General features: G+C 38.3%; 1 protein-coding gene across 2 annotated transcripts in view; it reads right to left on the bottom strand.

Annotated features, from left to right (window-relative positions):
* The window catches only part of LOC149554920 (beta-galactosidase 5-like), a 183,798-nt gene that overhangs the window by 73,191 nt on the left and 94,372 nt on the right, over positions 1-16,235 (bottom strand). For both annotated transcript variants that reach the window (XM_089828922.1, XM_089828923.1), the window contains exons 14-15: positions 9,338-9,447; positions 8,976-9,083 (exon numbers count right to left, since the gene is read on the bottom strand). In XM_089828922.1, the coding sequence (XP_089685048.1) occupies positions 8,976-9,083; positions 9,338-9,447 (218 nt within the window). The remainder of the gene's footprint in view (positions 1-8,975; positions 9,084-9,337; positions 9,448-16,235) is intronic.

The following is a 16,235-nucleotide window of genomic DNA, read 5'->3' as shown; positions in this document are numbered from 1 at the left end:
CTATCCTGTTTCTAAGCTTCCTCTCTCTGGTGTCCAGAATAGCCTCGGGTGAAACACGAGCTTCCCCTCCTCATCCAAAGGGGGTAAATCTGCAGAAGGCACTACATTCTGACCAATGGCTTTCTTAAGCCTAGACACATAAAACACATTGTGCACTCGATTGCCCTCTGGAAGCTCAAGCTCATAGGCAACTTTGCCCACTTTGCGAATCACCCTGTAGGGACCATAAAATCTAGGTTTCAGCTTTTCAGCTCTGCTCTTCTTGAGCGATGATTGTCTATATGGTTGTAGCCTCAAGTAAACCATATCCCCTACCTCGAAGCTACGCTCTATTCGGTGCTGATCAGCATACAATTTCTATTGATTGTGGGGCTGTTGTATATTCTCTTTGAGCACTTTCAGGATGTCCTGACTATCCTACAATAAGTTTTTGGCCTTGGGCACTCTACTGTCCCACAAAACTAAATCCATGAAGCTAGGTGCTTCATAACCATAGAGTGCCATGAAAGGAGTCATCTTGATGGACATATGATAAGTGGTGTTATAACAATACTCCCCCATATGCAACCATCTAATCCAAGCCTTTTGTTGTGCAGTTACATAGTTCCTCCAATATCCTTCCACCCATTTATTCACAATCTCTGTTTGCCCATCTGTTTGTGGATGATAACTAGTGCTAGGTGTAAGATCTGTACCACACAACCTAAACAACTCTTGCCAAAAAACACTCATAAACTTACTATCCCGGTCGCTGACAATGAATCTGGGCAGCCCATGTAACCTGAATATCTCTCTAGAGAAAAGATCTACCACCTGTGCTGCTATGTAAGTGGACGGAATAGCAAAGAAGTGAGCAAACTTCGTCAAGCGGTCCACCACCACATAGATGCAATCCCTTCCCTACACTCGTGGTAAACCAGTGATGAAGTCCATCGAAATACTTTCCCATTTCCTATCAGGAATGGGCAAGGGCCGTAATAAACCTACAGGAAATGTGTGCTCTCCCTTATTCTGTTGACAAACCACACACTCCTTGACATACCTCTGAACATCATCCTTGAGCCCTTTCCATGAAAACCGCTCTCGGATCTACCTGTAGGTCTTGAAGACCCCCGGATGTCCAGCTGTGAGTGCATCATGAAATGCCTTCATTATCGCCTCTCTCAAATGTGATGACGGAATCAAATAAACCCTGTCATGAACTCTGATCAATCCATCTATCACCTCATAGTGATCATCTTGTATGGTACCTGAAATCAATCCTGAAGCCCAAGCATCTACAACATACTCTGCTATAATCTGATCTCTCCAATCTCCTGAAATCTCTGCCAGAGCACATAAGTGAGGTCTTCGAGGTAAGGCATCAGCCACCACATTTTTCTTACCTTTGACAAACTCTATGTCAAAGTCATAAGCCTGCAATTTAGTCACCCATTTTTGTTGCTGGTCATTAAGATCACGCTGGCTCATGAAGTATTTAATACTGTTGTGATCAGTCTTGATCACAAAACATCCACCTACCAAATATGATCGAAATTTGGCCAATGCATGCATTATGGCCAACATCTCCCGGTCATAGATAGAATAACTCTTCTCAACTCCTCAGAGCTTCCTACTCTCGAATGCAATGGGATGCTTCTCCTGCATCAATACTGCTCCAATCCCATCACCTGATGCATCACAATGAAGCTCAAAAGACTTCGTGAAATCCGGTAGAGCTAGAATTGGACATGAAGACATTACCTGCTTGAAATGCTCAAAACACCTCTGTGCTGCCCCTGTCCACACGAAGGCTCCTTTCCTGGTAAGATTTGTCAAGGGTGTATCAATCTGTGAGAATCCCTTAACAAACCTCCTATAAAAACCACATAAATCAAGAATCCCTTAAGCTGTGTAAGGTTTGTGGGAGTAGGCCACTCTACAATAGCTCTAATCTTTTCGAGATCAACTCGAACGCCATTTCCACTAATGATATGCCCAAGGTAAAGGAGCTCAGTCATGCCAAACTCACATTTAGATTCCTTGGCATACAATGACTCTCTCTCCAGAATAGATAACACCTCCTCCATATGATGTAAGTGCTCCTCCCAGGTCTTACTGAAGACCAAGATGTCATCAAAGAAGATCAAGACAAATCTCCTCAGCTGCTTCCTGGATACCTGGTTCATACAACTTTGAAATGTAGCGGGTGCATTGGTTAGACCAAATGGCATAACCATGAACTCAAAGTGGCCATAGTGACATCGGAAGGCTGTTTTCTCAATGTGCTTTGCTCTCATCCTGATCTGATGATATCCGGATCACAAATCAATTTTGGTGAAGAAGCATGCCCCATGCAACTCATCAATCAGCTCATCAATCCTAAGAATGGGATACCTATTTTTAATTGTTTTCTTATTCAGTGCCCTGTAATCGATGCACATGCGCATCGTCCCATCCTTCTTCTTTACCAATACTACTGCTGAAGCAAAAGGGGCTCTTACTGGGCCTGATATGCCCCATCTCCAACAAATCCTTAATCGCCTTCTCTATCTCATCCTTGTGTTTCTTAGGATGACGATAGGGAGTAATCATAACTGGTTTGGCTCCCTCCTCGAGCTCAATAACATGTTCCATCCTTTGTCAGGAGGAACCCCATGAGGAATATCGCTAAATACTTTAGCGTGTCTATCAAGTATCTTCTGGATATCTGGTGGATGACTCTTTTCTTGTGGCTCTAGTGAAGTTGGCATAATGTAGCACTCTGCCGCCCACTCTATGTCATCATGACGAAAAAGTCTCTGCATTCTCCTCAAGGACACTACTCTGCAACCTCCATCTGAAAGTCCTCTCAGTACCACAGTTCTGCCCTCATGCTGGAATCTCATCTCCAATTTCGCTAGGTTGAGTGTGAACTCCACTAGTGAAGCCATCCATGTCATGCCGAGGATGACACTATAATCTCCCATGTCCACAACATAGAACTCATCCTTCAACTCGTAGCCATCTCCAAACCTGATGTGAAGATTAGATATCTTCCAAGTGCATAATAATTTATCACCGTTAGTCACCATGACTCTAAACCCATCATGCTCCTCTGTGTGTAACCCTCTCCTGGCTACCAACTGTGCATCTATGAAGTTATGTGTAGCCCCAGTGTCAATAAGAGATATCACTTTCTGCCTTAAATGTGATTGCCTTTTGGGCCCCTGTCAAGCATGCCAACGATCTATCATCCTTAAGAATGCTGCTCTCCTCTCTAGTGTTACCCTCATCTGAATTGGAGTGCTGATCCTCCCCCTCTAACTCTGAATCTTCTGCTGAAAAATACTCCATTTGATTTGCCTTAGCCTTGAGAGATTATTTATGAGATAAGTCCCAAGGCTCTCTACAATGGGAGCACAGCTTCTTCTTTCGAAGTTCATTAAAGGTTTCATTGTCTAGTCCTTTTGATTCTTCTTTGGGTTTGCTATACTCTTTCTAAAATGGTTTTTTGTCTTTGTCCTTGCGGTAGGAAGAATCTATTGAATGGTTTTTCCTTTGTATACCGAAAGGGCTAAATCTCATGCCTTTTTAGTTGCTTCAGCTGAGGTGAGTAAATCATGTCCCTTCACCCAACCTTGTAATGGATCAGCAAGACCATCACAAAATAACACCACCAATCTCCTAGGAGAGATATCAGTAACAAGTACAGACAAGTGCTGAAACTCGGCAATGTAAGCATCCACGGAACCTGACTGTTTTAACTGTGCTAGTTCCTTGAAATGTAACTCAGGATCCCTAGTGTCAAATCTCTCAATCAATGTTTCGGTGAATTCCTCATAGGATGTAATCTGATTATGCCCCAAAGTCACCATGCCATGATGCCACCATTCATGTGCAACGCCATCCAAGTGCATAGCCGCATACTTGATAGCCTCCTCCTCAGGCATAGGATTTAGCTGCAAGTATGTATCTACCTTCTACACCCAAGCTCGTGCAGTCATCTTCCCTAAAGCATCATAATAAGGTAAGGAAAGTTTTCCAACTTTCTTTCTCAGCTCAAAGTTTTGATTCCTCCCTCCTGCTCTAGGCATGTGTCTCATCCTCAAGTCCATATAATCTCTGAGGGAAATATCCGCCTGAAACTCCGGTCCACTAGCCTCCTAGTCCCTCCTAAAATAATCCTGTCACTCGGTAATCTGCGGTTCGTTTACTAGTTGAACCGGATCTCTGAGTGGGAAGGTGGGTAGAAGAGGTCTCGAGCTCGCAGTCCGCACTGGGCGTGCAACATGTCTAAAGTTATCAGCCTCATTCCCATTGTTGCCGTGTCCATTAGTACCATTAATGTTATTCTCAGGACCATTGTTGTTGCCTTGGCCTTCATGGTTATTGTTTCCCCCATTGTTATTGTTTCCCTCATTGTTATTGTTTCTTTTGTTGGCATCACCTGGATTAATATTGACACCCATCTGTCTAGCCATGAGCTGCAACATCATGTCCATTCGCCTATTCTGCTCCTGTTGTATGCGCTGCCCCTGCTCTAATGTATCCAGTAATTGTCTGAACATTACGTCCCCCTGATCTGGACTGGCATTCCCGCCTCCGCCTATTCCTGTATTCCTGTCATCTCGATCACCCATATTGTTGTCCTGATCAAAGAATATCTCCTCTGTGTCTGTATGGATGGATTCAATGTCCCCCTGCACGGATGTACTAGACTGTTTGCTTTGCAAGTCTGAATTCCTATTTTGTCTTGCTCTGGTATCGCGGAAATTATAAGGCCCCTGTCGCATGCTCAAACATAAACGCTTAGCCTGTGTTTCTTTTATTTCTGATTTTAGTGTTTTGACATTTCGTCAAACACTTTTCCCTCTATCCGGCTATTCCAAATTCTCTATAAGACCTCCACAGGTTGGCAGGACTTATAGCTCTGATACCATTGTAATGGGCACCCCTCCCGCCTCCGCCTATTCCTGTATTCCTGTCATCTCGATCACCCATATTGTTGTCCTGATCAAAGAATATCTCCTCTGTGTCTGTATGGATGGATTCAATGTCCCCCTGCACGGATGTACTAGACTGTTTGCTTTGCAAGTCTGAATTCCTATTTTGTCTTGCTCTGGTATCGCGGAAATTATAAGGCCCCTGTCGCATGCTCAAACATAAACGCTTAGCCTGTGTTTTTTTTATTTCTGATTTTAGTGTTTTGACATTTCGTCAAACACTTTTCCCTCTATCCGGCTATTCCAAATTCTCTATAAGACCTCCACAGGTTGGCAGGACTTATAGCTCTGATACCATTGTAATGGGCACCCCTGAATGTCCCAAAAAACTGAACCAAATTGCTGAAAAGAATTTTGTCAAACAGTTTGCATTCAACCTCTTATTTCTCCGTTTAATGTTTTAAACCCCTTATAACTTCGGAAATCAAACGTTTATTTGTTTGTTGTGTTTTGTGCATGGAATTGGTATCATACAACATAAACAAGAAAGAAACTACAATAATATGCAAAGTGGAAATGAATTGCTGCTAATAAAATGTTATTTTCAGAATTCATAAAACCAAATACATGGCAGATTTATCAACTCACTAATTACTTCAGCAATATTGACATAATACTCCAGCCCATGCTTTCGAACTTGCTGCTACAGTGCTTTGTCCTTCAATCAGTCCACTACCTTCGTAATATCATTCCCTCAAAGTGGCATAAGCGTCGAAAAAGTAGTGAAGAAGATATGAGCAAAATACCAAATCTGCCTGTAGTTGGAAATGCAACTAAATTGCCTAATAATGAAGCTAATAACAAAGATTCCAAAGGCCAAACCCCAAGGGAATGACGTCTAGAATGTTACAAAAGAGGATAGACGTCCTCAAATGCCAAGAACGGAGCTGCAACTCACACACCAATTTCTTCTCATATTCAACCTGGCTAATGAAGCCACAAATGCTTCCTTTTATTCTATTTCCAAGGGTCCGCTCAACTCATATGGGCAATGTGGGATAAAAGATGTGTAGTATATAAAACATATATTAAAATACCCTTTATGTCTCCCTTGGGTACACATCCCCATAAAATAAATATTAAAGTAACACTTTAATATTTTACAATTAAATTAGACGTTACTTTAATAAAACTTCAAGCATTAAAATGTATTAGCAATCGGACTCTGAATAATGCGAGTGATAGCTCATCGGAAAGCTCTCACCGAGGAGTATCAAATCCAATCACCAAAATTGACCTGCACTGTGTCCTGCCGACTTACTAAAAATAGTAAGTATGCCTGAAACTGAATAAATCAACTTCATTTTGGCCCAAACTGTAAATGACTAGGCCAAAACACTCCAAAATCCCATTAAACCCTTCATTAGCCCTCGGGACCATGTAGAACAAGGCTAATGCACATACACTTGGTCAACTGCTAAAATGGGGACATTACACTAATTATCTAAAATGATGCTACCCCATCAAGGTAACTTTCTTTTACTATAATCTAACTTAGGTTGGCAAGGCAAATAAGAGGATATTATTTCAGAGGTGAATACTCTAGCTTGGAGATATAAGATGAACATCATTGAATATATGAGCGTTTGCATTGTATTGGGCCAAGGTAAGATAGATAAGATAATAATATTAATGTCCAATAAAAGATCACAAAAGGTCTGTGGGACTGAGAGCTTACAACAAGATAGCTGACAAAAGGAGGAGCACTAAATGGTGTCCGAGAAAAGAAAACAAGAAACAAGAAACAAGACATGAGAAGAAGAGAAGAGAAGTGCCAAGGCAAGGACTAGGGGTCCTTTATTGGTGAAAAGAAATCGGTCACAAAATGATATGACTTCAGGTGAACATGAGCCCTGATCTGTCTATGAGAGCTACTAGAGGAGTGTCACTGTCGGAAGAAACTGTTGCGGGGTCTGACAGACCTGGAGTGACAAGTGGTACTAGACAACCTTTTCACACCTCATGATGGAGATAAGGGTGAAAAAAGGAAGTAATGAGCTGATCAGAGGTATACCAGTGAGGAAGTAGTGATTGTAAAGTACTATCGCAAAGCAGGGTGGCCTCCTGAAGGTAAATTGCGAGACAACACTGATCAATGTAACTAAAGAATGCTAAAAGAGAAAAACAATCATGGAAAAGACAATGAAATCTCCTAGTGATCTCATAGAAGATACAATGGAAAATAAAGTGAGCCTCTAACTCAACCTCCACTAAAGTACACAGCTGACAGATCCGGTCTCTACTATCCATATGATGGTCGGTCTGAGCCCGAAGATGGTCAAAACTAACTCTAAAGGAGCCAAGAGAGATATGTAGGGCATGACACCAACGTCGAGATAGGTAGCTAGGATGAACAATAATCCCATCACAAATCTCCAGAAAGTGCTCAGCATAGAAGGCCATCCTTGAACATAAACCTCCAGGTAATAATAATGTACTGTCTATAGATATCAAGTCTGACATGCTCATTCAACTCCTGACGTGAGAGGAGGAGATGAACAAGGACATCCAATGAGAACTAATATGGAGGAAGATGGTCAATATCAATCCCAATCGAACTCAATAGAAAGGTTAGCTAAGCATACTAGCAATGAGCTCGAAAGCTAGTATCAAAACTTGCAATCGTAATAGAGGAGCACTAGGCCAAGTAGGAGTATCTATATCAATCTCCAATCGAATCCGCAAAACCACGAAGGCGACGAAGGAACCAAATCAAGTCGAATATGGCCGCAAGTCTGAAGGGATGAGCACCGAACTCAGCTAAATAATACTATGAGGGGTGAACCTGTGATATCTAATGATATGCTGCAGAAGCAGAGTCTGCATGTGCTCGATTGAGGCCCAATTTGAGACTAGGAGAGAAGGCCCCCAAACCACGGAGCCATAAAGAACAGTTGGTCACACTAGGGAGTCCAAGAGGGACAGCTTGGACAAGAAGAGTCGGCTGAAAATAGTCCAAGAGCTGTTGTTATACCAACAAATCCAAATCCTCAAGTAAATCATTAGAGGAGAATGTAAATGTTGGATGGCAACATTCATTCCTGGAACTAGTAATCTCTCTCCATATATCAAAGAAAACCAAAAATGATAAAACTATTGAGTCCAATTCATGTTGTGAAGTAATTCATTTCATTGATATCTTTTAGTTTCATGAAATGCTGAAAAAGCAACTGTATCCTCAGAGTTTGTTCCATTACGCAGTTGCAGACAACTGTAGGATGCATAGCACCACTGGTCATAATGAGTTGAACTACTTAACCTTCTTATCTATGATGGATTTAGCCTTGCAAGGAAAAAACTTTGTTTAGGAACTACATAAGCCATTCGATTCTGCAGAAACCCCTGAAGATTTGTCTGAATTCGCAGCTACGAATGTGAAAAATGAAGCATTCGCTGAATTTAGAGATCTGATCAAGAGTCTACTCAGAACAGAAGATGAAGTATGTTTTGAAGACATTGCAGCCTTGCCGGTGCTGAGTAAACAATTGAACACGTTCCAAATTCACCTGCCCATTATGAGAGGATGTGACTAATCAAGTGTCAGATCCAGTGGAACCACTATGACAACCAAGAAGGTGCAACAATAGTTTATCAGAACAGTACACTGAAGGAATCATACAGCATGAAGGTGCTGTAGAAGATAAACCTGTTCTTGAGGAGAGAGAACTTTTAGAAGGTATCGGTATTACAATGGGCTATAAGAGAAATGAGCTTCAAGGGAACATAATCATTTAGTCATTTTCATAACTGAGACTCAACAATATATGTAGGGGCACTCATATGAGTCCAAATATATGTGTAGAGTCCATGTGAAAATCATTATTTGTGCATTCAAGCAACAAGTTAGCCATCAGCCCACTATAAAAAAAATATTTTAAATTTATTTTCCTGATGCTCCACATTTCTTTGATAGTATATGCAGATATTTTTTGTATAAAGTGAAATTGTGTTTGTAGCATAAAATAAACCTGATCATTAGATTTCAAATTATATTATAAGCATAAAAAATACCTGATATGTCCATAACTCTTGTGACAAGTCATGAGTGCCATCTTTAAACCCTTGAATTGCTACATTGCTTATTCCTGCACTCTTTCGCTCAAAATGTGCTCCTGAATTCTTTCATTTTCAAAGTATGGGCAATCAAGCTGGCATGTTAAGAACTAATTTTGTGCAAGCGCTTCAAAAAATTAGATATACTGTAGCATATACATAACGCTACATGATGTGCAATTATCAAGGACAAATTGACACAAAAATTATGTTCCATCGTATCAAAAACTCTAACTTGAATTGAACATTAAAAGTCACAAAAGTAGAAATAAAGGCTTGAAAAGCTCAGTGAAATCGTTAATTGAAATATCAATCCCTACCGGCAATCCAACCATCACACTCAATATAGCTATATCATTTTTCCCAGGGCTTAGAGAAATGGGTATCTCAACATAGAAGCCTGGAGTTGTTTTATTTCCATTTGCACTTCCTGCATCATAAATTTAGTAAAGATTTCAAGAACGTTTTCAAATTTGTTCATGAAACAAAAACAGACATTAATCTTGAATGCACTAAGAAGACTTTAAACTGCATATTAAAAATGGGTTGGACTACAATCACTCTTACAAGAAGTTGAAGAAACATAAGGGATGGATCAGACCGGCAGACTGGCAACCAAGAATTACTTTTAAAATTAAATGTCAAAACTTGGTATAAACAATAAACAGCCATTTTTCAGTCCCTAAAATCTATTTCTTAAGAACTTGCTATCATCCCTATTTATTTTATACCAAATATGTAAGGATTCTGTTTCTCAAATCAAAATTAATGATAAGAAGAAAAATATCAAGATTCACTTATCCATTTAAATTTCATTTTGCCCATTTTTATCATGACATTTGAATATAGTAGAGGAGAAACTAATTCCAGTTACAAACAAGAGTGGTTTAAACCATACTGGATCTGGATTGGTTTTAGCAGACAATACGTAGAGACCCAAAATTTACACTACCTAATAACACAAAGATCATATATAACAACTATAGCACCACAAATAAAAACTGACTCTGTCAAGTATATACTAGAAAAACCAGAGGATCCTCAACATGATATCTATGATTCTAAATTCCTCACCATAAATGATAATTAGTTTCATAGAGCTTACATGAGCAAATCTAAGGATCTATCATAAAAGTTTGTTTTCGCTTTTTGTCTCAACAAATGTTACCATAAAGTTCACAACAAATAACAAACAAAGAAACATAATTCATTGTACTAAATTGAAACTGATGGCTTGGAGACAAACCAAATAGAACCCATGTTGGTGTAGGCCATTAATAATTGTTAGTAGATTAATAATTGTTAGTACGGGATTAAAAATGTTGGTTGTGCCAAAAGGTTGCCATGGTCAGTATTGTTAACTAACCCATAGCACTAGATGTAAGGACTACCAAGACTGGGAAATTATGCTTATGCTTATGTAAGACTGGCAAAATCAATGAGAATAATTTTTTTCCATTTGAATGTGTTGTGTACTATGCTATTGTAATTCTGATATTAACATACTTTGTTGTATAAATTTTTTAAATGGTTATTGTGGCAATGTCACTTCCACATTTGGCATATAACATTTTTGGCATCATTGCCTAAAGTTCGAACTTGGAGATTGGAGGGGTGACGGGTGGAAGGATAGAGGCATAATGGGCTGTACTTTTGATCAGCAAGATCTGATAAAAATAGTGACATAGAGGAGGAAGCAACCAAAAAGGATCAGTTGACACAGGACCTCCTTTAGGCATGAGATGCAGCATTAGACGAGTATGTACAACGGGAGGCAGAATAGAGGACTCTCCCCACCAGTGTGGCACATGTCAAACTCACAGTAAACGAGGCAATGCATGATCTCCTAGGGAGCCTTCCACAGTGACTGGCATATACATTGGTGGAAGTCAAAAGGCAACAACAACAAGAAAGAGAATGATGTAGACAATAGTTACTACAACAGTACAAAGAGAGGAACCAGAGGGAGGAACAACCCCAAGATGCCAATAGACGTCGTTGTTAATGTTATAACCTGATAATCACCAGGTCTGTGAGTGCAGATTGCACTATCTCTAAAACTTTCAATGTAAAGCTTGGTATTTATATTCTCCTCTAGGCGGCAATTTTAGACTTATTAATATTACAAAGAAACTAACATGCTTTGTTAGTTATTATCTAATGTTAATTCTTCTAAACAAGTCGCAGGTTTTATGAAGAGATGCAAAACCGACCAAGTGAAGGGATATGTCATTTAAAGGTGACGTCCTTTAGTTTGATATTTAGAGGGTTGTGAATGCAGTTTAGAAGACACACAAAAACACAACAGTCTGTTCTAAGTATTCAACTTCCTGCCAATTGGAAATTCAGAGATATTATTATTCATTTAAAATATCGAGTATAGAGGTTTTGAACTTGCATCAAAGAGTAGTGATATCTGCTTCAAACAATCTGAGTATACATACTATCTTGAAGGATCATTCTCTTCCATTAGAAACTAAACTTTAAGTCTGATTGAAGATCAAAAGAATTTGCAGAACTGTACATGGTATCAGAGCCAAGTTATCAGATCTAGGGCTCTGCAAATTTTCAGTAATCAGACCTTTCTCAGTAGTTCTCTTCCATTTCCAATGGCATATACAATCAAGCTTGAGGAAAGATTCGATGGAAAGGAACACTTTGAAGCATGGAAATTCAGAATCTTGATGATTCTTGAAGAAAACAATGTTAGACAATTTGTTGATGGAGCATTTAAATAGCCACCAGTTGAACCTCACAAATCTATATGGACCAAGGGAAATAGAAAAGCCATTCAAATCATCTTGGATGGAGTTAAGAATGATATCGTACGTATGCTTACAAAACACCAAACTGCCTACGATATGATGAATGCATTACGAAATGCATTTGAAGTAAACAATGCAACTAGGGTCCTTGCATTGAAAAGACAACTGAATCACATCCAGATAAAGAAAGGAGAATCGATAAACTCTTATTTCCTAAGAGTTGTTGGCATTAGAGATGAATTATCAAGCATAGGAACCATCATTAATGACACCGAACTAACACTCATGGCCATAGATGGATTACCAAAATCATGGGAAACATTCACACAAGGAATAAGTGTCAGAGATCAGCTTCCGGATTTTAACAGACTCAAGAATGATTGTCTTCAGGAAGAGTCAAGAAAACTAAAGAAAGGAGGAAAACCAAAAGTAGAAGATGACGAACTTCACATTCTTAATGCCAACTCTTATAAAGGCAAGAAAAAGCACTTCAAGAAGAAAAAGGGAAATCAGAATAATGGAAAGTCCAAGAAAGACCTATCTAAAATAAAGTGTTTCAAATGTGAAAAATTTGGACACTATAGATCTAATTGTCCGAAAATTCCAAACAAGCAAATTGTACTAATGTTATTAGAGAAGAAGAGACTTATGACCCTAAAAAACGTGTTTTGTATTCCTCTCTATCAAATGAAATCTCAAATGAGGCATGGGTAATTGATAGTGGATCTTCAAGACATATAATGGGTACAAAGAAACTCTAGACTCCTTATCAGAGAAAGTCAACGGTGAAGTTACTATTGGTGATAACTCTGCACACTCAGTTGAAGGAATTGGTAGCTACACTTTGAAACTAAAGACAGGAAATACTCTTCTTCTTAAAGATGTACTCTATATACTGGGGATTAAAAGAAATTTAATCTCAATTACAGCATTAGAAGATGATGGACAATGTTGCATTCGTGGATGGCAAAGTATTAACTTGGGCTAAGAACTCTTCCATCAAGAAAGCTAAAGTAATTGGTTAAAGAAAGGGATATTTGTATGAACTGAATATAGAACCCAGTAGATCCATTCAAGCCCTAGTTCACAAAGCAGAAGATTCAAACGAAATATGGCATAGAAGATTAGGGCATCTAAACTTTAAAACCTTGTCAACTATGGAAAAGATGGTTACCGGATTACCTAAATTAGATAATGATCACCCTAGTATTTGTAAAGGGTGTGCTCTAGGTAAAAGTACTAGAAGCCCCTTTCATGATAGTACTAGAAAAACAAATAATGTACTTGAGTTAATTCATTCAGATTTATGTGGACCTATGTTCGTTCCCTCTCTTGGAGGATTCTGGTATTATATTTTGTTCATAGATGACTTCTCTAGGAAAACATGGATTTATTTTTTAAAATGCAAGGAATCAGAAGAAATCGTACAAAGATTTAAAGAATTCAAAGCATTAACTGAAAATTTTTCAAGACATAAAATTAAAACCCTTAGAACAGATAATGGAGGAGAATATATCTCAGACTTATTTAAAATTTTTTGTAAAGAATCAAGGATCAAGAGGGAGTACACTATTCCTTATAACTCAGAACAAAACGGAGTAGCTGAAAGAAAGAATAGGACAATTATAGAAGCCACTAGGGCTATGATTTTTGACCAAAATCTAGAATACTATCTTTGGGCAGAAGCCTCTTGTACTGCTGTATATATTCAAAACAGAAGCCCTCACTCCTATCTTAAAAATAAAACCCTTGAAGAAGTATTTACTAAAGTAAAATCCAATATAAGTCATCTCAAAATCTTTGCATGCCTTGTATACATTCATGTTCCAAAAGAAAAAAGAACCAAGTTAGAACCATCTGGGAGGAAAGGTATCTTTGTAGGGTATAGTGAAACTTCTAAAGCATATAGAATTTTCATACCTAGACAGAAAACTATTGAACTTAGTAGAGATGTAATCTTTGAGGAAGACCTTGCATTCAAAAGAGCAATAAGTTCCAATGAACCCTCTCCTTTATCAAGTTCTAAAAGAATTAGTGAATCTAAATCCCAGAGGGAAAACTTATAAGAGGTTGAAGATGAAATAAGCCTTGAGGAAAGTTCAAAGAAAAGACCACTTTGGGCCATAAAAACAGTTGAAGCAGCTCAAGACTTTGCTGCACCTTCAAGATCAGTCAAAGAAAGTAAAAGACCTAAAAGATTCTCTGGTTATACAACAAATATGATTGATTTATCCAAAACAGAGCCAACCAATCCTTCTGATGCTATTAAACATCCAGCCTGGAAAGAAGCTATGACAGAAGAATATCAATCAATTATGAAAATGATGTTTGGGAAATAGTTCCAAGACCAAAAGGAAAATCCGTTGTTTCTTCCAAATGGATATTCAGGATAAAGCATGCAACTAATGGGAGTATTGAGAAATATAAAGCCAGATTTGTAGCCGAAGGTTTTTCTCAGAAAGAAGGGATTGATTATGAAGAAACTTTTGCTCCTGTTGCCAGATATACTACCGTTCGAGCTATCTTAGCAATTGCCACATCTAAGGGATGGAAGGTACATTAGATGGATGTAAAGACAACATTTCTCAATGGAAAGATTTCAGAAGAAGTCTATTTGGAGTAACCAGAAGGATTCGAAACCCATGATCCTAACACCTTTGTTTGTAGACTCAAGAAAGCTCTTTATGGGCTTAAACAAGCTCCCAGGGCCTAGTATGAAAGGATTGATAAATATCTCACCGGCTTAGGATTCTCTAAGAATGAAGCCGATCCAAACTTATATTATAAAAGAGATAAAGATGGTATGGTAATATCGATATTGTATGTTGATGATTTATTAATCACAAGTGATGATCATCTTATAGATCAGTGCAAGAAAGATCTAACCAGGGAATTCGAGATGAAAGACTTGGGTCTTCTCCATTACTTCCTAGGATTGGAAGTACGACAAAATGCTGATAGTATCATACTGAATCAAGGAAAGTATACTTCAGAAATCTTGAAGAAATTTGGAATGTGGAATTGCAAGTCTGTCTTCTCCAATGGAGACCAATTTGCATAAATTTAAAGAAGCAGTTGTAGAATCACCTCCAATAGATTCTACTCTCTACAGGCAGATAATTGGGTCCTTGATGTACCTAGTAAATACAAGACCTGATATTTGCTATGTTGTTCATGCCTTAAGTCAGTTTATGTGTGAACCTAAGGAGACTCACCTAGTTGTTGTTAAACACATTATGAGATACCTACAAGGCACTCTTAATTAAAGACAAATATGAGAAAGTTGCTTTAGACTTGCATGGATTCATCGATTCAGATTATGGTGGAAGTGCTAAAGACAGGAAAAGCACTTCAGGATGCTATTTCAGTTTAGGATCAGCTATGATTTCATGGATATACAGAAAGCAGTCTTCAGTAGCTCAAAGCTCCACAGAAGTCGAATACATTGCAGTGGCAATGGCCTCTCAAGAAGCAGTATGGCTAAGGAAGTTACTTGTGGGATTATTTGGGCAAGCCATGAATCCTACAATTATTCATTGTGATAATCAGAGTTCCATCAAGCTCTTGGTGAATCCAGTTTTCCATGACAGATCCAAGCATATTGAAATTTCTTACCATTATGTGAGAGATATGGTAGATAGGAATTCTGTAAAATTGGAATACATTTGTACTGCAAATCAAACAGTAGACATGCTCACCAAACCTTTATCTAGAGTAAAGATAGAACATTTCAGGAGGAGACTTGGTATGGTTGAGTTGTAATTCATTTGTACTCTTTTGATTATTAATAAAATAATTTTATCTTGTCAGGCTATTGACTATTATGGGCTCCACCATGTGAAATCATTATTTAAGAGGTGACGATCTCTGAAATAATGAATACTTGTGTAAAAGGCATTATGAGAGATGACGATCTCTTAGATAATATACTAAACAATAGATTTTACTATAAGATCCAGATGAGTTTTAGATCGTCTTGTGACATTGACATTGCTATGTTCATGGATCACAAATTGGATAAAGGAAGAATTTTAAAAATTCTCTAGGTTTATCCTATATTCTAGTGGAACTTAAACTCAGGATCTTGTTGTGATTTAGAAATACCAGTTTCTGAGTCACAACATGTATCTTATCACTAGTAGTAGTGATTTGTCATATCACAGGTTGAGTAATATGACATTGTGTTATGTGTTCTATGATATCACATACTAAGAAAATTCAGATAGATATAGAATATTAATTCTTGCTTATTCATCTGTATTGATGTTGCTAGATATGATATCTCTCTGTGTGATTATCAGGTTAAGAGGGAGTGTTAATGTTATAACCTGATAATCACCAGGTCTGTGAGTACAGATTGCAGTATCTCTAAAACTATCAATGTAAGACTTGGTGATTATATTCTCCTCTAGGCGGCGATTATAGACTTATTAATATTACAAAGAAACTAACA

The sequence above is a fragment of the Cupressus sempervirens genome, chromosome 5, assembly GCF_028749045.1.
Source record: "Cupressus sempervirens isolate cs-2001-9-10 chromosome 5, ASM2874904v1, whole genome shotgun sequence".
Taxonomy (NCBI): Eukaryota; Viridiplantae; Streptophyta; class Pinopsida; order Cupressales; family Cupressaceae; genus Cupressus; species Cupressus sempervirens.
The sequence above is the reverse complement of the archived record's forward strand: the minus strand, read 5'-3'. Positions and strand labels throughout refer to the sequence as shown.